Source organism: Pteropus vampyrus, unplaced genomic scaffold (assembly GCF_000151845.1).
Source record: "Pteropus vampyrus isolate Shadow unplaced genomic scaffold, Pvam_2.0 Scaffold117, whole genome shotgun sequence".
NCBI lineage: Eukaryota > Metazoa > Chordata > Mammalia > Chiroptera > Pteropodidae > Pteropus > Pteropus vampyrus.
In genome coordinates, this window is record NW_011888898.1 from 3,236,010 (window position 1) to 3,260,828 (window position 24,819).

General features: G+C 44.1%; 1 protein-coding gene across 2 annotated transcripts in view; it reads right to left on the reverse strand.

The window, feature by feature from the left end:
• Window positions 1–24,819, reverse strand: part of SLC9A8 (solute carrier family 9 member A8) — a 63,438-nt gene that overhangs the window by 14,716 nt on the left and 23,903 nt on the right. For both annotated transcript variants that reach the window (XM_011365983.2, XM_023534061.1), the window contains exons 6-11: window positions 20,087–20,188; window positions 19,003–19,037; window positions 14,878–15,021; window positions 9,882–10,020; window positions 8,324–8,429; window positions 1,018–1,134 (exon numbers count right to left, since the gene is read on the reverse strand). In XM_011365983.2, the coding sequence (XP_011364285.1) occupies window positions 1,018–1,134; window positions 8,324–8,429; window positions 9,882–10,020; window positions 14,878–15,021; window positions 19,003–19,037; window positions 20,087–20,188 (643 nt within the window). The remainder of the gene's footprint in view (window positions 1–1,017; window positions 1,135–8,323; window positions 8,430–9,881; window positions 10,021–14,877; window positions 15,022–19,002; window positions 19,038–20,086; window positions 20,189–24,819) is intronic.

Sequence of the window (24,819 nt, forward strand, 5' to 3'; positions counted from 1 at the left end):
ATTGATGACATTTTGCTTTATATTCATTTACTTGTGAGAGTCAGGTCAGAGTCTTTAGCCATGACTTTCTGAGAGGGGTGCTATGGACAAGATACCCACTGGACCAGAAAGAGACAGACGTGGCTTCTAGACTCACTTCTGAGCCGGGACACTGTGGGCAAGTCATCTGACGTCTCGGCACCCGAGCCTCCTCATCCGTGGAATGAAGTCTCCGTGCGGCCTGCCCCTGCCTCAGAGCACATGGCCGCACGGAACTAGAGCTTCACCAGGAGGCGAGCTCCACTAAAACGCCAGGGGCGGTGCTGATGAGGACAGCAACGGCACAGATACTTGGGGGACCTGTGCAAAGGGACAGGTATAAACCAGGGGGGAGGAATGTGAACTGAGTGTGGGAGGAACAAGGGCCCAAACTGAAATTGCTTAAAAGAAACGGTCACCCTGGTTCGCCCCAGTTCAAACACCTCTAAGGCAGAATCTCTCCAGATTACGTCCTTTGGGGTGCTTTTGCGAACAGAAGATCCTGTGGACAAGTCTGGGAAACTCTATAACCATATTCCTCTCTCAGAAATTCACAACGTACATCAGCTGAAAAGTCTCGCAGTTCCGGAACTTGCTGAACTTTATTTACCCGGGATTTCCCAAACTCTTTTTTTTCACTGCAGAGTCTTTGTTCACCCAACGCTCATCAGTATTAGTTCCAAGGAATACACTTTTGGAAATGTCACTTTAATACATTGAAATGCATGAGTCTTAAATGTTCATAATAAGTAGTTCTCATTATTTTTGGTTTTAAAATCGTAGGCGTCAAATGCTCCATTTGTTAGGTATTTATGGAATTTGTTGGGTTTGCTTTGTGGGATTTGAAAAACAGAGGAACAAACAAAATATAAGGAGTGCGGTATCTGGCTCTGAGGAATCCTGCTGCCTCTGGGCCAAGGAAATCTCGGACTCCTCAAACGGGAAGAAGAAAGGCTGGCTCTGGGTCGGGCCTGCGCAGGACACAGAGGTAGAACTCACCGCACAAGAAGGCCACAGTCCGGAGGGTTTGCTGCATGAGGATCTGGGTGACTGGGGACAGGTTGTGGTGCGTGTAGTGGGACATCACGATGCCTGAGAATAGGATGGCCATGATACCTGGAAAGGGACAAAGGGGCGAAGCACCCAGGTATGAACAGAGCAGAAAGGCACCTGACGCATGATACACACATAATCTCTCACGCTTCTTACAAGTCCCTGGAGCCTACAGCATTTGGTGTTTTAAGAAAAAGGAAAAGAAAAAGGAGAAAACAATATCTGAGGGCCGCTTCTCTCTGGCAGCTTCAATCCCAGCTGGCTGACCTTGGGCCAGGTTTCCTCCCCAGCCTTAGTTTTCTCCTCTGTGCAGTGGAACTGAAAGCACTCACTCACAGAACTATTAGGAGGGTAATGAAGATAAGCCATGTGAAGTGCTCATCACAGGACAGGTGTGGGCTGTCACTGTCATCCATAGATATAAGGGGGGGGTACAGATGAGCCATTCTTGGGGCAGAAAGGGAGTGTAAGAATCTGGGTATGGAAATCTGGACAGATTTTGATTTCCTTTTTTATACTTTTCCTTAATTTTGAATTTTCCTGTAATCATCATGAATTATTCTTATAATATAAAGAGACGTGTTATTGAAAAAGGTAATGCCTTTTCTTTAAAGCTCTCTGTGAGTCTACAACTTTCATAGTTTACTAAGGATTTGAGTCTCAACGTTTGTCCACTGCCATTGCCACTCCTGAAACACTTCACGTCAGCTTCCTCTCAGCGTCTCCCTGCCCAGGGTCTCTCATGTAAGAAAGCTGAGACTTTCACAAAGTCATCGAATAAGCTGCCAAAATATACGAACTGCGAGTCAAACTCCATAAGCGAAATTTTAACTTTCTTCTGCCACATTGTATAAGCAGGGATTACTGGCCAACTTTCCAGTTATAAAAGGATGAAAATCATAGAATTGTATCTATGTCTAGAGACATTTCAACTGCTAGGTTTGCTCCATAAACCATGCCCCACAGAAGATATGGGGAAACCCTCCTCTCTGTGTTGCCCAATAAGCTGCGGCGTTTTATCTTCTAGCCCTCTTAGGAAATAGCAAATTCCTTTGCTCTTTGATTTTTCCCTAAAAAGGAAGCTAGACAGGGACATTCCAGCAATGCTGCCCCGAAGCCACACCTGACAAGATGGGAGGAGGGGAGGGAGTGAGCAGGAGACTTTACTTGCTACTGGAGACTACCAAGAAGGCTGAAACTCAAGATCGGCTCTGAGCCACTGCTCTGCTGGACAAAACTCCATGACAACAAAACTTCTGGTGGTTCTCTCAGTAGTTCTGCAGGTGGCCGGCCACCTGGAGAGCTGACCCCTCCTGACCCCGCCATTAGAAGACAAAGTAATGCGAAACAGCAGGGGACAGACCAGAGCCTGGGTCTGGCAGTCAATCAAGACTGGGAAGGAGGGCACAGACTGACGACACACTTCTGTTTCCATGGACTTGATCCTTAGCACTGCAGGCCAATGCTAAACGTTGCTGGCTTCTGGGCTTTCAAAGGGCTTTGTTTCAGTAGCCTGCTTTGAGAAGGGTTATCAATTCTCTGGCAAAGCTGGCTTTGGAGCTCTTACCTTGAAGTAAGAGGCACCCCAGAAGAGCTCGAGGCACATTTAAGTTGTGACGCAAATGGTTTTCCACCCATGTCATTGGTCTGTCCACAGAGACAGGCCATCACAGCCCAGTAAGAGTCCTGACACTAAATAACCGCTCCAGAAAGCCAAAGGCTCTGGGAAGTCAGATGACAGGGGAATATGGAAGTTCCCTCAGTGAAAAAGCAGAGCCCACTGCCAGGCCCCCAGGGAGCTGTCCTACCCCCAGGCTCTTCACCAAGGAGGCAGGCTCAGTGCAGGCGGACTTTGGGAGGCCAGTTTAGTCAAGTACATTTGGCCAGGGGTAGGAAACTCAAACCCCTCAGGGGCCAGAAAACAAGAATAAAAACGTTAAGTCAGTGGGCAGCATGTCGGTGAAGAAGGCCCAAGCCCATCTACGAAGGGCTGCCATCAGCCCTGTGCCTGGGGCCTCAGGCTGACCAGTCTTCGTTCTGGTGTTCTGAGAGATGCCAGATATCTGCTTCTTATGGGAAATTTCCTAACTTTTAATGACGGAAACTGATTCAAATGTTTAAAAGTTTTTGTATAGATAAATAAGCCCCATCAGGGGACTGAATTTAGATCAGATGAAGATGGGCCTCTGGTCAACGCAAGAGTGAAGAGCCAGTCACCAACCATCTTTATCCCTCGCTAGTCTGGGGTCCGGGGATCTCTAGAGTTCTGGGGGCTAAAGGAGAGAATCAAGGTCAGCAGTGGGTGCAAAAGCCCAAGGGACAGCTCAAGTGTCACCCTACGTGCCCTCCCTAGGCAGCGGTGACTTCTCCACCCAGACCACTCTCGTCCATCAGCTGCCACCTGCGCAGGCTGTGAAAACACTAACGGGGTAAATGGTACAAATGGCCTCACTTCCAGAGACAAAAAGGCCCTGCAAGGAAGAATTCTTGCCACATTTACTTCTTTTAGGAGGAAAAAATCACTTAAGGAAGCAGATAAAATGGTCAGCCTCTTGGAAGGAAGAAAGGAAGAAGAGAGGGAAGGAGAAAATCCATTTCTAGTCTCAGTTAAATGGTTTTAAATGTAATAAAGGAACAGAGTAAAGGGATTCAGGCCCAAAAGGCAGACATGTAAAGGGTGTCAATTCCCACTGTATTGTATCATGGTACAATTCCCACTGTATTGTATCTTACTGTGGGTAAAATATAATGTACTTCTTGAAGGCTGAGTCACTTTTCTCTGTTAATTACCCGAGGATAAACATGTTTTGCTATAAAGCGTCCAGACTCACAGGTACAGAATTAAACAAGAGTCCCCTTTCCCGCCGCCTACCCAGGGGTAACTATTATTAATAGTGCAATATGCAAATTGCCAGTTCTTTCACTATGCCATTATAAAGTTTATCTATCTTTAAACAGGATCGTATTAGGTATATGGCATGTGTTACCAGCACAGCGAGTTTTTAAGAGGCCTCCCACATTTGCCTTGGCACACATAACAGAATCCCAGCTCCTTCCCAGGCCCACGGAACCCTGCGGGATGGGTCCTTGCCCCTCTGACCCAGCCACACGGACTTCCTGCTCTCCTGGGGTGTGCCAGGCTCCCTCATGCCTATCTGGGACCCTGAGCGCCTGCTGTTCCCACTGCCTATCACCCCTTCCCCCAGCTGGCTCCTACTCACCACACAGTCTTAGCTCTGGTGCCGCCTCATTGGGGAGACCTTCTGACCCCCCATCTCCTGACGCTGCCACCCCTATGCCACTCTCTATCACTTCGCTTTATTACACTTCATTTCACTTCTCACTACCTGAGATTATGGAACATTTCCCTACTTGCTTATTGTCTTCTGCAGGAACAGCTCCAACACCAAGGACAGTTCTTGGCACAGGGTGGGTGGGCATTTATAAATATTTACTGACTGGATAAATGAGTGGTTTTCCAACTTTCTTACTTAAAATTTAACAAAATATCTTGGAGTTCTTCCCATGGTAGTACAAATAGGTCAAATTCATTTTTTAAGCGGCTGCATAGTATCCCATAGTGAGAACAGACCCAAACTAGCTTAATCTTTCCCATTACTGATGAACATCTAGTTTTTCTCTCCCAGGAAGTGCTGCAAAGGAATTCCTTAGATATACACCTGTGCATTTGAGTGCTGCACATATGATGCATTCTATCTTTGGCTGACATGTCCCCAACACTTTACAGAAAGTGTTATGTCCTCATCAATCTTGCAGACTCATCCTTCAACCCTAGAAAATTCCATCCTCTGTGACCCACCTTGATAGAGTTGCTCTGTGCCAATCCCCCTCCCTCAGCCAGCCCGGAGTTGGCTCAACTGGCAGGGGCGGTGGGGATGGGAGTGGGCGGAGGGAGGGGCTGGTCTATCTATCTTTGACTCTAGAGCCAGAGAGCAAAGGAGCCCTCAAAACCAACTTGAATGAACAATAGAAATAGTTAACATCAAATGAATTAGAACAAAGATTCTGAGAACAGCTAATACTTCTGAGTAGTAATTAGGGAGATTATTTAACCTGCTGTTGAAACTAGGATTCTTTGTGAGTGAAAGGGGTTTTATTAATTTATCATGTTGGGGCAAAAAGGGGAACCAGACCAAGTAATACACATCGATGCCTCCGTCAGGACTCTTACTTGCATTGTTCCTTTTAATCCTCACATAATAAAAGGGTGGCACTTTCATTATATGAGGAACTGACAATCAGAGTGGTTAAGTCTGCTGTCTGAGGTTTCACAGCTAATGAGAGGTGGAGCTGGGATTCAAACCCAGGTCTATCCGGCGTCCTTAACCACTGTGTTTTAAACACGTGATTTAGGTCAGTGATTGCTACAGAGAGAACGTCCGGCTGGTGGTTATGGAAACCACTCACTGTCAGTCTTTTGAGACAATCAGGAAAAGTGGAGCACAAAAGGGAAGGAGGAGAGAGCAAAACATCATCTTTCCGGTTTATACTCTGACAGCGGGATTTGGAGGGTCTTCATGACACATCACGGCCGTCCCACACTTCTCTAAAAGCCCCACGTGACAGCTATCCCAAAGGCAAAGAGTGGGCAGGGCCGAGCCCATCACTACCCAGAGGTGGATCGAGTGTTTTTGGCTGGCATGTGCTGTCTTTGGCCTTACTGCACGAACAGCAGAGGTCTCTAAGGAAACGAAACCCTTACAAACAAAAAACACTGCCTCTCTGAAGAAGAGACAAGCAAAATACTCCCTTGTTTTCATCACAAATTCCAAATGGATGTATAAAATATAGCTCTGCCACCAGGTACTCAGTGTTCAGCTCAAAGGGGTGGGGAACAATTTAGAAAAACAGAAGTAAAAATAGCTAGGCTAGAGCCAAATGACTCACAGGTAATGTTTATGTAAGTGCCAAAATTCTGGAAAGATAAGAGGAAACTTGATGGCAAAGATTGGGATGATATTATCCAAGAGAACTGGCTTGGGATTAAAAGCAAAAAAAACCCTGATGTTTACCAAGAGTCTTCCAGTGAAAATGGCCAGAGTCGTCTCTGCTTCCTCCTTGGCAAGATCCACTCACAGAGTACCCATGCAAGATTCTAGAAAGTGATCCATGGGAAAAATCCTGTTCAACGGAGTCATTAAAGACCACCAGGGACTTCCACTTTGCCCATGAAGAAATAACTGCTACGCAAACTGCCTTCCTGTCATAAACAACTAGAAAACCTGATAAAAGATATGAACCAAAACTGTCCTTTGGTACTGGGATCGAGGCAGGGGAGGATGGTGACTCTTGATAGAAGGGGAACAAGCAAAGTGACCACTCCTGCTCCGGGCCCCGCTCCAGCTTACTGCTTGGATGCAGTTCCCGACTGAGTCTCCGGGAAGGGAACCTTAAATCAAGTCTTGCTGAGAAGAGGGGACAGATGAGAGCCAGGGGAAGCCAAAGCAGCTAGGACACCAGAGAGGAGGAGCTGCACGAGAAGAGAGCTCTGGAGAGCTCTGTCAAGTCCCACTGTCAAGTCCCTCTGAATCCTGGACCGATACCAATCTGTACACACATGGGGTGAGAATCCAAGAGGCTGGGGAAAGAGCTGCTGGAAAGGACGAGGTTGAGCAATTCCTGAAGCGAACACAAGGCCGGGAACAGTCTGCATACCTGCAGCCAGAACGGCGTGACCTCATAATACACGGGACGGGAGGCGAAGTCCTCAGAGGGAAGCGCATGAGTTCTTAGTGCTACTCTAGAGCTGCCCTGACAAAGTTGAAAAGTAAACCTCAGAAGGATTAGACTGACTCCAGGAAACTCAGATACAGGCAGAAGAAAATCCAGAACTCGATGAAGAATACCATAAAATCCAGTACTCTACAACACAATCCAGTTCGCAGTGACCGGCATCCAATCAGAAATTAATAGGCAAGCAAATAGCAGGGATTTATGACTCATGAATAGAAAATTAATGGACAGAAACAGACCTAGAATTGACAGAGATGATGAAATTAGGAAACAAGGGCATTAAAACAGCAGTTACAAATGTGCTCCATATGCTTCAGGAGGCAGAGACAATCGTGGACACGGGAGGAGGGACGGGAGATATAAAAATAACCCAAAGGGAACGTCTATAGATGGATAATACATCACCTAAAATGAAACACACACTGGATGGGATTCGGGACATTGATCATGACAGATGAAAATATCAGTGAATGTGAAGACACAGCAATAGAAACTAGCCAAAATAAAGCATAGAGAGAAAAAAAACAACAACTAGAAAAAAAGGCAAGAGGTATTATGGGATGACAGCATACTGTCTATCATAATTTAAGTTATTAGAATCTCAAAAGGAGAGGAGAGGGGAGAACAGAAAAAAAAATTTAAAGAGATGGGTAAAAATCTACCAAATTTGATGAAAGATATAAACTCACATAAGCTTTAAACCCAAGAAGCTCAACAAACCCCAAGCAGCATATAGAGAGAACCACACCAAGGCACATGAAGATCAAATTGCCACACACCTATCAGAATGGCTACACTTTTTAAAACTAAGAAGTGTTAGTGAGCCTGTGAAACAGCTGGAATTTGCTCGTACATTCTGGTGGGGATGCAAAATGGTCCGGTCACTTTGAAGACCACTTGGCAGTGTCTAATAAAGTAAAATATATACTTACCATATGACCCAGCAACCTCGCTCCTAGGCATTTATCCAAGATAAATGAAACTATGCACAAATATTCATAGCTGAAATCTGAAAAAACCCGAATGTTCTTCAAATAGCGAATGGATAAAATGTGGCACAGTAAGCATGTGTAAATGACTGATCCATGCAAAAACACAGATGTCTCTCAAGAACGTTGATAACTAACAGCAATGAGACACAGAAGACTACATGCTGCATGATTTCACGTCTACGACATTCTATCACGTATATGATAGAACGCAACTCCGTGGGTGCCAGGGCCCAGGGCCCAGGCAGAGGACTAACCGCCCTCTGACAGCAGGCCCTTCAGAGGCCTTGTTCTGGGAAAGAAGCAACAGAGGAAGAGCTACAGGACGGTCAGTAAAGAGAAATAAATCCAGATGCATCCCTAGACAGCCAGCAGACTCCCTTTACTGCTTGAGCTCTTCTGAGTTGTGACCGTCTCCTGTGACTGAAAGTGACCCAGTGACATAACCTCTCTCAGGAGGCGGGACAACGCACCATCACCCCAGCATTTCCACACTCTTGTTCGCTTACCAGAGAGTGAGATTCCTTCTGCGAGCCCATAAGGAAGATAAGCAAAAATGATCATCATGCCGAACTCCAAGGAAGGCGTTTTCCTCAAGTCGATATGCTTTAGCACGTAAATGACAGTAGTCAAGGAAAAAGAATCGAGGGACAATTGAAGGGAGATCTAGAGAAGTCACAAAACTGTGGCCTCCCAAATACATAATGCGAACAATGGATACAAAAGACTTTGGAACATCCCAAGGTAACAAGGGAAAATCTGTCATTGCGGATTTTTTTTTCTTTACAAGGGAGATCAGAAAGTTGTTTTCAGAAAGAGAATCGGACAAAATTAAGAAATGTAAATTCCTGAGACAAATAGCAAGGGCAAATTAAAATCAACTTAATTCAGCCTATTTACAAATGCTGACCTGGAGGCTGGCAGTGTGCCAGGGCTGCGGGGCGAAGCTGGGCTGCAGACTGAGGACACCTCAAACTGCCAGGTCTCTCCCAGGGTCTCGTCCTTCACCTCCTCCTGACATCAGATGAGATTAACTAATGGGGTTTCCAGAACTCCGGGGTTCAATGCCCTATTGAAGGGCCTTTTTCTCTATTCCTCGCGATTTCTAAAGTCATGCTCCTATAAAAGGAGAATCTTCTATATGTTCAAGTATCGTTCACAGGTCTGTGCTGGAGCTCACAGCACCCATTCACTTGGCTTCATTATGACAGACGCTCCCCCTACCCCTTTGAAGAAAAAGATAAATATAGAGGGGAATACTGAGCTGGAAAAAGTTTTCTTTTCCATTCTGTTTATTGGTACAATATGAGAAGCTGCCAACCAACTCACTAGAGCCTTTAGACTTCTGGACAAAGGCGTTGAAGGGAAAATTCAAGAGGATGGCAGGCAAACATGCCTGTCACAGGCAAAAGAGGCTTTTCCGGCCATCTGTGAAACAAACTGCTCATGGAGGAGGGCCAGGTGGCCATCTCCCCAAGACGCAGGCTCAGGCTGGCACAGAAACGGTCTGGTGCCTCTTCCCGTTGTGGACATGATGCATTTTTGACAGCAGTGAAGGTGTCATTGGCCTTAACAAGCTGCTTTTCGTCTCCGGCTGGAAAAGCTAGCTCATGGGTTGTTAAGCAGGAAAATCAGTGCAAATAACTTAGATGGAGCTCACTTTGAAAATCTCTTCTCTGGTCCTTCCAGATAAATGCTTTCAGATTTTCTCAATTTTACATTTTCAAAGGAAAATAGCTTCCAAATTTTTGAATGTGAAAAGTGAGACAGAGGAAAATGAAAATCATCTGAATGTACTCTGGGAACTAAGAAGCCGCCGAAATCAGATCTGATATCCAACAGTGTATGTGTTTTTTCAGCTTTGAAAAGTGACATCCTAAATTTTACTTGTTAAATTTAAAAATCCTTGAGTTTAAAGTGCTCCTCAAACCAAAATTAAGCATAAAAATCTTCCAGCAAACACGTCAGACTAAAATTGGCCCCCTTAAGGAACTGGAGAAAATGGCTAGAGATGGATGTAATTAAGAATAATCTCAGCCCTGCGTGTTTGTCACGTGAAAAGGATATTAATGCCGAGATTAAGCCAGTGAGCGTGCCGAGCGCGGCTGAGCCAAAGAACATTTTGAGGAAGTAGCCAAGGGCTTGTAAAAATGTTTGCCACCCACTGACATCTGACATATTTTTTCTTGTTAAACCTTCAGCTGTGCTAGGAAATGGAAGAAAAACAAAAAGAAGTTAAAATGTTATAGACGAACTTACTAAAAATTAACTCAGAACTCAAAACTTACTTCTTGCTTATTCTCTCGTTCCTCCATTCCATCATTCAGTGAGTCAAACATGTACTTGTTCACCTACTTTGTTTCAGGCACTGTGTTAGTTTTAGAGATGAGAGCAAAGTCTCTGCCCTCGAGGAGCTCCCCCAGTCTGAGATGGGAACTGGCGACCACGTGGGGTCAGGGCAAAGGGCTGTAGAACACGGGGCGGGCACCGAACCCAGATCCGTGGGCGGCAAGGAGGTCCTCCATGATGTGTGAGCTGGGTTTAGATTTAGGATAAAGAAGAATTAACCACGTGAAGAAATGAGGGGCGGCGCCCTAGGCACAGGGCACAGCGTGTGCAGAGGCAGGGAGCCCAGTGTAGGGGCGTTCAATTCCACAGGTTAGTACGGATAAAGCACAGGAACAGAATGTGGGGGAGGGGCCGGTGGGGAGGACAGTGGAGAGAAGTAAGGTGACAGCAGCAGGCAGCAGCAGAGGACCTGTGAAAGGCTTCCGATGAACCACGCTAAGGAGCTGGTACTTCATCCCGAAGGCCCGGGGGAGTTACGGGGTGTGTTTCTAATATGGGCGGATCTTGTGATAAAACCTGAAATTGAGGCTATGGCATGAAGTCAGATTAAAATGGAGCCACCTAAAGAAGAAACCATTAGGTAGCAGCTGAGAGGGTGAAATCAGGAGCACTGGGAGGAAGAAATGAAAGAACTTTCCTCTCACTGCAACAGAACAAAGGAAAACACCAGAAGCCATTAAATTCAGTTGTTGGTTTTACCCCTGAAGGAAAGACCATTATACCATTAAAATGGAGTTATTTTCCTATTTTTTCTGCAGATTCTACCTTCGGACCATCTCTCAAACCACCTACTTCTCACCCTCCGTCCCCTACCATCCTCTGTCCCAGAGCTTAGGCCTCAACTGCTGTCTCTATATACATCCTTGTCTTCCTAGGGACCAAGCCATTTCTCTACCAGTGGCCTGAATAATCCTGTTAAAATGCACATCTGGTCAGGTTATTGGCCTACCGAAACCCATCCACAGTTTCCTGCTGCTTTTCAGGAGAATGCCTGGTCTTCTCAGCATGACCTGACTTCTCTCCCCTGATACCTCTTGATCCCACCTTCCCATTCAAGGTGGGGCCCATTGTCACTGGCTCCTCCTCGTAAGTCATCTTTCACTGCTCCCTGGCCCCAGCTAACTTCCCAGTCTGTTTCTCAGAGCCCAAGGTCAGTGTCACTTCCTCAGGGACACCTGCCCTTGACCCCTTCACACAGGCCAGCCCATTTACAGGCTCTCCTGGTAATTGACTTCTCCACAGCATGTGAAAACTAATGAATCATTTCATGAGGACCAAGCCTGCCCGTTTACTGCCATATGTCTAGGACCTAAGGCAGAGCCTAGCACACAAGACACTCAATAAACTTTTGCTAAGTCGATAAACAAAACGAAGACATGTCAATAACAATATTCAGCTTCATTAATCAGCGTTGACTAAGTGCATGAATCAGTATGACTTTAAAGCAAGAAAATCTCTGATAAAAGGGTAACTTGGTCAGATAACTTCAGGAAGCCTTTCGTGGCAATTCGAAGCACAATGTGACATAATAAAGGTTCTCGGAAGTCCTGCAAAAAAAGAAATCTAACTTTTTGCACACAAATGTTTTCCAGACTCACCGGAAAGCACATTCTCCCCCTTTCTCCTCCTTTCCTAGAAAACTGCAGGTTAACACCCCACTTTGGGGATCCAGCGCTGTGCTTATTGGGCAAGTGCTTTTGAAAGCTAAGATCACCTACAGTTTTCAAAGGGATCTGTAGGCCAGGGCATGGTGTCCAGCCCCTACCCCATATCGCTGCCTCGGCTGGTACACCGGCTGGTGTCACTGCTTTTTTTAAATGCAGAGAAGGTTGAGGCCAGTGGTTTCTGAACTCAAGATAAATGAAAGTAGAATCTGGACTCTGAGCTTAAGCTATAGCTGGAGAGAACAGACGTTTTCTTTTACAGTAATTATTTTAAGAATTGTCATAGTAACAAGTCAAAGCTAAAAATAACTTAATTAAAGTTAATGAGGAAACAGAAGATACTTAGCTTTCTGGCACTTATGAAAATGAAAACATGAAAAAGGGGTAATCATTCCTATATTCAGTTGCAAAGGTAAATGTGCCAGATTCCTTTGAAAACGATCATTTATGAAGTATACCCTTAAAAAAAAAACCACGTGATTCTACCCTGTAACCAAGGAAAGCTGAAAACAGCCCCCTTCTGTAGTGCGAAAAACAAGGCAGGTCTACCGAGCCCCTTTCTTCCCTAATCCCTCTTACATCTGCAAGTGCCTACCAGCTCCCAAGACAGCTCATCTGAGAAGCTGAACTCAAATCCATGAATTTAAAGTACTTTTCCCCTAGTACCACAGTGTTCACTTCTCTGTGAGCATATTTCTCCCACCATGGATTGCGTTTGTCAAATCCAATAGTCTCTGAGCAGTGTCTGGCACGAAGAGGGCCCGCACCAAACGCTGATGGTGGATGACTAGTCTGCAGCATATCTGGAGAGTCTGTAAGGCTGGACGTGGCTCAGGCCAGTGGCTCTACCCAAGCCTGTGTCCCAGGAGTGGTGGAGGTAGAGGCCGAAAACTACATACACATGTGGTCCGCAGATCCAGTTTTGAGAACGGTCATTAGAGGTGATCGTGGCCTTCAAAAGCACTTTTCCAAGAAGAACCTTTGGTTACTTACAATGACTCCATCATTTCCCATTTTAAAAAGAAAATATCTCTTATTCGTTGGCCTCTCTGTGGCAAAAAGACCTGGAAAAGCTCAGAAAAGGTCCTACTTCTGACAGATTTTAAAAACAAAATAAATTAGAGACATAGCAGTTGAATTTAGCTCCTAATGTATAAAAATAACTCATGATGTCACCTCCAATTTGGGCAAAATTCTTTATCACAAATGTTTGATACATGCCTCCAGGATATGAGAGAAAAGTCAAAACCAGAAAGCTTAGAATCTTTCAGAGTAGATCTTAAATAAGAAAAAAATGTTGCCATCAGATTTTTTAAAGGTCTTATAGTAGTATGTATGATAATTTCCTAATAAAGCTACAGAAATTTTTGCCAAGAGAAATGTGAAAAAGCCAATAAGAGGGAATTGGTTAAACAGGTTGTAGTAAATCCATAGAAAGGAATACTCGGTAACCAGTGAAATGATGTTACGGAAGATTCTTTTATCGACTCTGTTCAATGGAAAAGCTACAGTACAGTATATGGGATATAAGCCTATCTAAATAAAATATATGTATACTTTTATCTAATTGTTAACTGTAATTATCTCTGGGTAGTAACAATGCATGTAATTTTTCTTTCTTTTTTGCGTGTGTTTTCTAAATTACATATGAAGAGTATATGTATTACTTTTAGAATAACAAAAATATTTTAAGGTTTGTTTCCTTTAGGTCTGCTGAGCACTTCTGGCAATTAAGCAGCCTTTGGGAAATTCTTCCTACAAAAGTAAGATAAAAAAGGGGCAAACAGTGAAACATAACGGGGCAGGAGAAGAGGAGGAAAAAGTCTCACATTAATTGCTGTCAGATGCTTTTCATGTAGTACCAGACTTAACTATTCAATCCTCAAGTCCGATCCTAGGCTAAGGCATTATCATCCTCACTTAACTGCTGAGATGCCTGTGGCTCAGAGAGGTAAAGGAGCCGACCCGGGGTCACAGAGCTATGAGTGGCATCGCCAGGACTTGAACCCGGGTCAGCCTGACTCTAAAACTTGGGCTCTGTCCGCTATAAAATATCATTTTATTTCAAGGTGAGAATCCCAAATGTTGTCTATAATAAAGCTTTTAAGAAAATGCTAACTGCCACAGAGTATCATGCTAGCAAGGAACCTTTCGACAAAGGAAACAAGCCAGTGTTCAGATTATAGAAATTCTGTTCTCTAACAGAACATTGATTGACCCCTAAGATTCTCTTGGCTCGTCTCTGATACGCTGTCCCAGGCTCTTCTGTCCGACGGCTCTGACTGTTGGTGCCGTCTGTTTTTTGGCAAAGCTGTCTGAGTCTCCTGCCCACACATGCTAATGAACACCGCAAAGTGCAGAGTGCAAAGAAACAGCCTTGCATCAGATAAACACATTCGAGACTATCTTAGATTTATTTCCTTTTCCCAATGACTTCTTGACTCTTTATGATTCATCTTTAATTTCTCAGATCCTGTCGACAAGGGCAGTGATACCAATGAACATCTAAGAAAGATTTGCAGTTTCCAAAGACGTTTTCACCCAATAGCATCTTAAGGCGGGACGCCCGTTAGTGTCATGACCTTACTTTACAGCTGTGAAAAGGAAGGTGACATGCGACCGCTCCTAAGTGAAAGAGTAGGGCCTCTGTCTATCGCTTTTGTCTGCAGTGATGCAGCCCAAAACACTGATCCCTCGAAGGGCTGCTCCATCATTGTCTGGGGAACATATTAAAAACCCAAGTTCCTGGGACTCACCCCAGAGCTGTGAGGGTGGGGCCTGGGAATGCTACGTTTAATCAGCACCCCAAGTGATGCTGGTAAGAAGCTGGGCTCAAAACCGCTGTCATAAAAGGCGGACTCTCCTCTCCTCTCCACCCCATACCTTGACTGTATTCCTGGGGCACAGCAAGGCTGGTCAGGACAGAAAGATGGAGAAGTGGGTGAACCAATCACCCAGAGGACAAGCAACTGTACACTTCGCTGCACAGAAATATCTGTCCCCTTGTTATAAGGATCTTTAGTTCCGTCACTCGAAGACAGCACACTTACTTGGTCAGGACAATGGAGACTGCATCGTTGAGAATACTCTCTCCAAAAACCAGCATGTTGAGCACTGGGTCCACGTGAAGTGCATTGAAAATAGCAATAGTAGCCACTGGATCAACAGCAGAAATCAGGGAGCCAAAAGCAAAACTGGAAAGAAGGGAACAAGAAGGGGAAATTCTGTAATGCTTACCACTTGGTCCACATATGAAAACATTAAAGCCGAGGACTGCAGTTGATATAATATCATAGTACATACCGCAGCCAAAGCAACTACACAGGACAGTACACTGTTCTCCACTTATAATGTCTGCAAAGTGACACTCTGGGTGGAGCAGTGAAGGGCCCACTTAACAGGACCCGTTAGGAATGGCTGCTTTTCCACTATAAGTATCAAGACCAGTGATGACGGGAGATCTTAAATGCATGAGTCTTCCCAGCCTTCTTGGTCAGAGCAGCTGGAACCGTGATGGCTCAGCAGCCTCCCCCAAATGACCCAGCGGCTCCTGGGTCTGGCCTCTGCTTTGCCCCTGCTACCATCTGTGACTGACCACAGCCTCCACTTAGATTTGTAACATCTAAGAAAATGCCAAGATGATCATCTCTAACAAAGCCTGGACCTAAGTAAGTCTTGAGAGAGAGAGAGAGTGAGAGAGAGCGCGCGCGTGAGCCTTCTGTCCCCTCAAACTGCTACGCCTGGCACTGCCTTCTTTCTGCATGGCAGAAGGGTTAGGTCTGCCTCTTCTACAACACAAAACACTGAGCCCCAACAGACAGCCGGGCGTGAGAGACACAGACAGGGACTATTTGCCGCTGCTTCCCTCTCACCAGCTCGCAGCCTGGGAGGGAAGAGGGAGCTACTCGGCCTGAGGACGGAGTGTGCTCTGTCCCCTCTGCCATCGCCAGCAGCCCTCCATGGTCACTGGACTCTGGGCTCAGGGAGAAGCGTGCTGGCAGGAGGAGGTGCTTGGCTGCCTTACCAGTCACAGTTCTCTTCGGGAAATGAATAATCTAGCATTCTGGTTTCCATGGTAACTCCCTGCGAGTTTGACTAATGTGAATTCGTGCAAGAGAGCCTGCTCACCTCAAGGAGAGTCTCCAGATCCCAAGCCGAGGACCAGACCCAAAAGGTCTCAGTTCACACTCCGGGTCCCAGGCCTTCCCTGTCCTCACAGAGGTTGTCACGTGCATTACGAGCTGTGACTGTACCTGCCTCTTGCCCTCACTGTGAGTGCCAGCGGGGTGGGCGCTGTGTTTCAGTCCCGAGTATATTCCCAGGACCTGTGCTGACCTCGGCCCAGAGATCTGTGGAAGGCGGGCAGCAGGCAGGATGGAGGGAGGGACAGAAGGAAAGGGAGTGCCATCAGACAGATGACTGCCAGCCCGGGAGGCCGTTTCGTCTGGGGCTTGTGTGCTGCAGCCCAGACACAGAGCTTCTGGTGCCTCCTCCTCTTACTGCCACTCTTGTCGCCCACAGAAACATCACAAGGGCTTTGAAAAAAGACTGTCTAAAAGGGGGAAGAAGAGGCAGGGTGCGTGCATTGGGGGGACAGGCCTGGGGGTTCCTGGTGAGCTGTTTGCTCCGCTCAATTGCCCTACCCCTATCCCCCAGTGCAGTGCAGCAGCGGACAGCCCGGTTCTCCCTGCTCAACGTCCATACACCCTGGCTTTGGTAAAAGTGCCCTAACTTTCCTTTGGGGAGCCACCTTACTTACTCTCCATCCATGTAGTGGCACGGGGCTCTAGGAGTGGACAGGAAGCCCAAGCCTGGTCGTCGATGGCCGTCACCAAGCATTTTAGCAGGTCATGGGGAATTAGGTTGGCCCTTGTGGCAGGGATGGCTGACGTAAGGGTGATGTGAGCCCAGAGCCATGAGCGCGGCCACATGGGGCGAGTGTGCCCAGCTCTTCCCTAGTTCGTCATAGAGCCTGTGGCATCCTGAACTGGAATCAGAGAGCAGGAACCAGAAGATGGACTGATGAATCATCAGTTAGAATGGTTGGTCAGAAGGATGGACAGAGGGAGGGGTGCGTGTTAAAGCGAATCAAGTGGAACAGTAATTGTGGACTCCAGGTGGTGGTCACACGGCCACCGCTGGACAACGCTTCTTCACCTTCTCTGTTTGGAATTTTCATAATAAAAAGTTGGAGGCAAATGCTCTGCATAAATCATGTAACACATTTGCTTTGGTTGAGAATCTAAATCAGGCAGAGCATTTCTGATAGCAACTATGAAAAGTCTGAAATATGAACTTCTTGAGTCATCAGAGGTCAGAATCTAAGGGGTCATGTAATCATGCCACCAGATGTCCTATTTCACACCTTCAAGACCCAGTATTTTAAAAGGCCAGAAACTAGAAGTTAACTTAAAAATGTGTTTTATTTCACCATCTCAAAGAATAGCAACATGAAGGAAACAATACAGAATGGTGAAATAATTCAGGGTGTATTTATGCATAAAATCTCTCTCCAGCAGAAATATCACTAAAATAAAATCTTCTTGTGACAAAGTTATTTTTTAACATTTTCTATAGTGCAGAGGTCTGTGGGTCTCATGTTTGACCTGCACGGTGTTTGGAAAAACTCAATAAATTGTCAACATTGAAAACTGGAAAATTCCCTATTAAAATCTAGAAACCTGGCTTCTTTTGAAAAAAACTGAAAAAATCTATCTAGTAATTCTGGGCCGTTAATGGCAATCACTAGGTGGAGCTACGAAGTGGCTGTCCCCTTCAGACAGGGTGTGCTCTCTGATTCATCAGATTCTCTGTCACCACCTCTACGCATGCACCTGGCCAGCTCTCCTCTGTGAAGTGCCCTGCCAGGCTCTGCAGCTCTGTGGGTTTGTGACTGCTGGCTAATTTCTCCCAGAGCACTTCTCATCCGTGGGACTATTTCCAACAGGAAAGGGAGGGTCTGCACATGGAAGAAGAAACTTCACCTGCTCTTATTCTGCTTGTCTAAGGGACGATTTTCTTATTCCTCTCCCCCAAACATCCCAAACATTGGTTCAACTCAATTTCACAAAAATTTATCAGGCATTTTCTGTATCTCTAACCCGTTGCCCCCAAACAGGTTGAAGAACTGAATGCTACGACATCTTCCTCTACTTCGAGTGAGCATTGGGCATTTCTTTTCACTTGAAAAATATCTACAAAATGCAAGGCATCAGTTCTGTTTTATTTCCAGCTCCTTATGGAAGAGAAATTTGACTTTTGCTACTTGATTATATATCAAAACTATCTTACAGTCAAAGCTCTGAAATTTATGTCCCTGGGAGAAAAATGAAGTTGGACTTAATGTTATTGGAGGCACATTTCCCATGAAAAGGGCTCCAAGAATCTAGTCCCAAGTTGCTGCTAAAGGCTGAAAGCTCTGGCTGGTCCGGTGGGAGGGACCCAGAGCTAAGCATATGGCCCCACTTCCCAGTACCCCTTCCCCGACCCCTGGTGGGCCACAGGGCAGAACCAAGTGCTGACTGTGGGCATAAAAACACAGAGCAAGGCTGCATCCTCGCTGGATTTCTCAGAGGGGAGACCAGGCAGCACACTGTTTGTGTACTTCTTGGGCACTAGATCTGGCACCTTCTGAGAGACAGCTGCTTGGGTTGCTTCTTGCTAAGCTGATTATGTCCATGGGAATAGCTTCAGACTGGGGACATCAGCCATAGAGCCCCGGCCCTGTCTTCTTCTCCTGCCCCCACCCCTTGGTGTGACTCGCACAGTAAAGATCCACACCTCACTTCCCCCTCCATCCCTAATCCGTCAAGATGACAACTTTTCATTGCCGCCCATTGAAAAGACTTAGAAATCAGGTGGAGATGATTCTTAATAATAAAAGAACAATGGGGCAGCCTGTCGTGGGGGGCGTGGCAGTTAACCCTTCAGGGTTATTCCTGCCAAAACTTAAACTAAATTAATCATTTCAATCAACAATGCTCTCCGAAATTCCTCAATTTAGTTTTCATTCATTTCAGAGACACGAATTAACTCAGAATAAATTCTACAGCAGAAATCATCAGCAAAACAAAGAGAGAAAGAATAGAGAAATACCACACCCAGGAATTAATGTGGAGAACATTTTCCCTGGTCTCAAAAGTAGTCACATGGGTATTACAGCATGAAAGATTTACCTGTCTGTCATGTTGAGTTTAGAGATTACATCAGCCTGTAAAATAAAACACACAAACACACAGACACAAAAAAAACCCCTGGAGAACAGCCAAGAAGATTAAAATGTCCGTTAGTGCTTTATCACAAGCTAAATAAGGACATTAATCTTCAGTTTTCAAACCACTTGAAAAATAAAAGAAACTTGTAGGTTTTAGTTTAAACATGCATTCGATTACCATACAAAAGTATGGAAAAGAATGCTACATTTTTCGAGCCAAACTATAGTTTTCTTTGCTAAAGTTTACTCCCACTTGGTACTAGAAGCCGAGCAATGGAGAAGGCTGCATGACAGATTTATTCTGGTGCCATTGAGACAGCAGTAAAGGTGAAAATCAGATGGAATAATGGGCTTTAGCCTACAGCCGTCAAAAGCAGCAAACACATCTGACACACATTAGAGAAATCTGCCCGTCACCCAGATGCCAGAGCCTCAAACTTTCTGCCCCTGATGACAAAGGACATGCATAGCTGTGCTTAATGCAAAACCACAGACACCACCTTCCTAGGTAGGTTGGCTTTAAATGAATTCAAATAATTTGAACCCAAAGTACAGAACAATTGAGGACACTGGTTTAGCAATGGTAGAAAATCTAAAATATATAAATCTAAGGTGGTGGACAAGTTAGAATTGAGTGAACACATTGAGACTCATTTTTGATTTTTAAAATGCAAAATTTTATTTAAAAAACAGCAATTTAACTCTGATTCTGACAACACAACTGATATTACTATAATTTAAAGATCTTGATGGTATAATTCTGCTTTATTTTTAGGTATTCCAACTTAAGACAATACTGGTTTGCAAATAAGAGCAAATACTTTTGGGGATTATGGAAAAGATTCACTCAATTCCAGACATCAAAGCTGAGGCCACTAGAAACAATTTTAGCATGACTTTACCGTGCCTCTTATGAGTCTAGATTTCCTGACGGAACTTTACGTTGAACATGAAACCCAGGCCTAGTGAGGTATTCCTAACCCACCTCCCTGCACTAGCTCTAAGAATGTAAGATTTTAAAAGTTTTTCAAAGATGTTTTTCTTACCTGGCCCAGAAAATAAATTCCTCCACCTACTACAAAAGCGGAAATTGCTGTACCGAAAACAGCAAACAAGGTGATGGAACCAATATTTTGAAAGAAGTTACCCTGTTTGAATGAGCAGAAAGGAGGGAAATGATTAGAAAAGCTGGTCAGGTCGGTGCAGGCCTGGACCCCCACATCTGGCCCTCCTCACACGCTTGGTTCTCTGCAAAGGGCACCATCGCCCACCCCTTTTGGCAAGCTGGAAACCTGGCAGTCCTCCCTCAGCCCCACAGCGACTGCAGAGCCTAGTCCTGAGGCTCTTACTTTCCCCATGTCACTCACATCTCTTACTTCTCTCCACTGCCATCTCTATCGCCCCTGCCAAGCTGCCATCATCTCTCCCCAGGACCGCTACAATAGCTTCTGACACGTCTCAACCATTCCTGGCCCCTTGCCCTCCATTCTTCAAAGGATTCCAGAATGATTTTTTGCAAAACACACATCTGACTGTGCTACCTTCACTCTGACCCCGACTTCCGCTAGAAATGAAGCTAAAACCCCACCAAAGCCTGGATGTTTTGACCCTTTAACCCCCCCCCCCCTTTGTTTTCTGGGTGCCAGTCATGCTGGTGACTTTTGTTCTTCAAACACATTGTTCCTTGGGCTTGGACCACTCTTCCTTCCTCTTCGCTTGGTGAACTTTGTAATCATCCTAGGATCTCGGGACATTTTGACTCTTCCTGAGGGAAACCTTCTCTGATCCCTTAGCCAGGTCAGATCCTGCTCTACGCTCTCAATGCACAATGACCCACCTCCTGGTAGCACTTGCCATGGCTGAAATTTTGTTTTTTATGTAACTATTTGACAGATTCTGTCTTTCCCTCTAGGCTGCAGGCTCAACGGGGACAAGGACCACATCTGTTTTTGTGCAACGTCACCGACCAAATGCCTATCAGCTACAAGACGAATAGGTACCAAAAGAATTAACTGTGTTTCATGTCTGATCAAAGTCCAAAGTTTATACAACTACGATTTTTCATTTCAATAAGAAAAGGTGCATTACTACAAAGAACGTCAAGACAGTAGGCTATACCACCAGAAACTCCTTTTGGTCATCCAGGACTTTTAAACAATTTTGTTTCACTCTGTTAGGATCATCCTCGAATCTAAATATGACAGGTAAATATATATTTCCATCTACGTATCATTTAAGAGAAAATATTTGAGTCCAAGTAGCATCATAATATCTTTCAAATTTTCATAAAATTAAGAAAATTAGCTGTTTATTAGAATCTCGTGGGCTCCACTTAGGAACAACACTAGAAAAACTTGGTGGTCCTTGGCTATGAGCTAGACAAGGAACCCCATCTCTGCTCAGAAACTGCCACCCCATAGACAATAGGAACTGACATTTTAAAGCTCACTTCAAAAAGATGCCTCCAGCTCAACCCTGGCAGCCTACTAATCCTACCTCCTTCAGAAAGTTTCTTTGCTTCATTCGTTGCAATTTTGGTTTGGTTGCCCCAAATCTGACATTCAATTACTCTGTTTGGCATATCAATCTTTAATGCACAAAGAACTTTAAACTAACTCAAGGCAAACGCAATGATTTGTTTTTTTCTAAACAAAAGGCTTTTATCTATGAGTTTTTCTTTGAAAAAGCTGCTTTATTTTGTTATTTAAAAATAGATAAAAGAAGTCTTGGTCTGTTCAGAGGAGCTAATGCTGATAACATACATGTAGTTGTTATTCAAAAATAAATTTGAATGAGTAAAACTGCCCTGTTCTACCACATGTATGTAACATAAGCATGATCAAAACCAATAGCCATTCTTGATAACCCAGTCCCTTCTGATTCAATTTCTGGCAGTAGTAGAGAGTACAAGCACACGGCCTTGATTACAACCAACAGACTATAACTAAAAGGTTTGTAATTTGAATCCTTTAGAGCGTACATATTTCAAGTGTGTTGTCAAATCATGAATACAATATAATTTTGTTGAGTTTGAAATAAACTGAATTTTTCCTTAAAGGAAAAAAATACTTATGTAGTTGGTTAATATTAATCTGGATATTGAAAATTTACCTAAATTCAAGTTAGCACACTATAAGAACTTCCCTTTGCTACATAAAGCAAATTTATCTGTTTCTCTCGGACATAATGAATGTTCTAGTCTTTGTATGATATTAATAAATTAAAGAGCCAATACCTGCCTACCTAATGCATATCAACTGAGAATAGTCTTACTGAAATTTTTATTCCAAATCTAAATTTACATTAGCAAATAAAACAATACTAAAATAAAACATTCAAAGTTGACTACTTATCTTCTTTGGGAGAGGGCAGGAAATGGACAGAGCCTCTGAATCTGCATTTCTAACATATTAGTACCTTTCACATAAACTGTCATGTTTTCTGCTGGAAAGATATCTTCAAAGAAATGTTTTTCTAAGAAACTAATATTTTCCTCAAATTTTGAACAAGTTTATTTCTCCCCCCCCCAAAATTAGAAAACTTTACATGCTCTAACACAATAATCATAGTGTACTTTTAAGTCAAAATCAAATCAATTTCTTCAGCATTGTTTTGAAATACATAATCTGTTCATAGTTCCTTTAAGATTTACAAAATGAAAGAAATGAAAGAGTGAAAAAGACATTGACCTGAAATTCCTTTGCCTGTTTTCTTTTTAAATGTCAGTAATGGTTTATAATAAGACTTGGGAATTTTTTTTCTTACGTTAAACTTCTTTTTCACATTTTCTCTGGATAGATACACAATAAAATAACTTTTAAAAAAATCTGGACCGAATCTCTTAGAATATTTTGCTTTAGTACCCAGGTGAAAAATTAAAGTGTTAATTTGTATGTTTTAACCAAAACCTTCTTGACAAATTTAACTCTCAAGTTTAATGTTATTGTCTATAATACTACTAGTAATATTAATATTACTGCTAACAGATATTACTATTAATAACAAGAAGCACTACTGTTTATTTGATGTGATGGGTAGTGCTTTGTATACATTCTTTCCTCTAGTGTAAATCTCAAAGCAACTTGAGAAGTAGGCTTTTGGGGTTTTTTTGGCTTTTGTTTTTAATTTCTGTTCTACCCCAAAGGAACCTGTAGGGGGCAGCACATGATTAGATGTAGGTATCTGGCTCCAGGGTCTATCTCCAAGGGTAGGCCAAACCTTAGTCCTTCCAACTTTCATAATTTTTTTTTTATCACATTCACAAAATAACTTTTGTATTACTAACATTTTAATTTAATTTGAATCTGTTTTGAAACAAAAACATTTATATTTAAGGAAAACATAGGCAAAGGGAAAAAAAACCCATGCACACACAGAAAAGTGGCTTAAAAAGTGAGACGCTCCCACCCAGGCAGAAAGCACCCCACTGGAAGTTGGAGGACAGAGATCAGATATGACAAGGCAAAGCAGGGACCTGAGCAGGGGCCTGTGATGCTCTCTTCAGGCTGGAGCTGGGGAGCCAAGAGTGGGAGGAGGAGGATGGGCCAGAAGGAGCTGGAGGACTGGGCGGAAGGATGCGGCTCCAGCCTAGAAGGAGGAGCTGGAGACTGGGGACTAGGGGAATATCAGCTGGGAGTTGAAGCCCAGGGCAGTGCAGAGAGAGGAGACACTGAAGGGTGAATGGGCCGAAGGAGGGAGAAAGGCCCTACATGGTGAGCTGAGAGAATCAAAAGGCCTGGGGCACATGTCCCTGTCCACCCTGGACAGTCTATCCTCTTAACACGTGTCAGTCTGTGTCCAACAAGAAAATTCAATGTGTTGTCCGTGTACCACTTAAAATCACTTTGGCCATCTTCCTAAGCAAAGTACTCCTCTATGGAAAACGCTAATTTATTAAGCCACAGTGCCTGGAACCACCGACCACATGTGCTCCTCTCCACAAGTCCGGCCGTCCAGTCCGGCTTCCACCACGCATGCCCAGGACGTTCGCACAGAGCCTCCACTGCTAAATTAACACCCAGGCTTTTAAGGAACTTGCCTCACCAACATGGGATGCCATCCAGACCAGAAATACTACTGTTTGCCTGAGTCTTACCTTGTGTAATGAATATCCTGACTCAAATATGATAGGCGGAAGCAACAGGAGGAAAAACATATTTGGACGAAACATCTCTTCTTCCTGTAAATAAAATGGGTATTTTAAGAGATGTGGAATGTGTGTAATTAAGAAATAAATCCATCAATGAAGAGCCAAAGTAATTCTCTCAGGGCCTGGCCCAGTGCAAACATATGATGTTTAAACAACTACCTGATAATAAAACCAAGCAGGAAGAGAGACACCCACTCCCCACAAAACAAACAAACAAACAAACAAAAAAACCCAAAATGTACATTTAAAAATATAGGACAGGAAATTTTAAAAGGTGACCAGCAAAACAAGTAGCAGAATGAACTGTTTCCAAACACACAGTAGTAGGATTTTTATTCTTTACTAAGAAAATTAATTTTAGTATAAAAAACATTTCATTTCTAATAGAATGCTTTCAAAAGTAACTCTCCAAATTGTAATCTTCCAGGAAAAAGGTAACAGTAAGCCCTAAAACGATCCACTTAGAGCAAGAGTAAAGCCTACACATGTTTAAAACAGCCCTGCTTTTTCTCTGCCTGTCACAGACAACTCTGCCATTTTCCTAAATTTGACTACGATAAATGAGTGCCCCGCCTGATGCCCTCATGACTTGAGACAAAGTTATAAAGCGAGTCCCTTGGCATGCTTTCA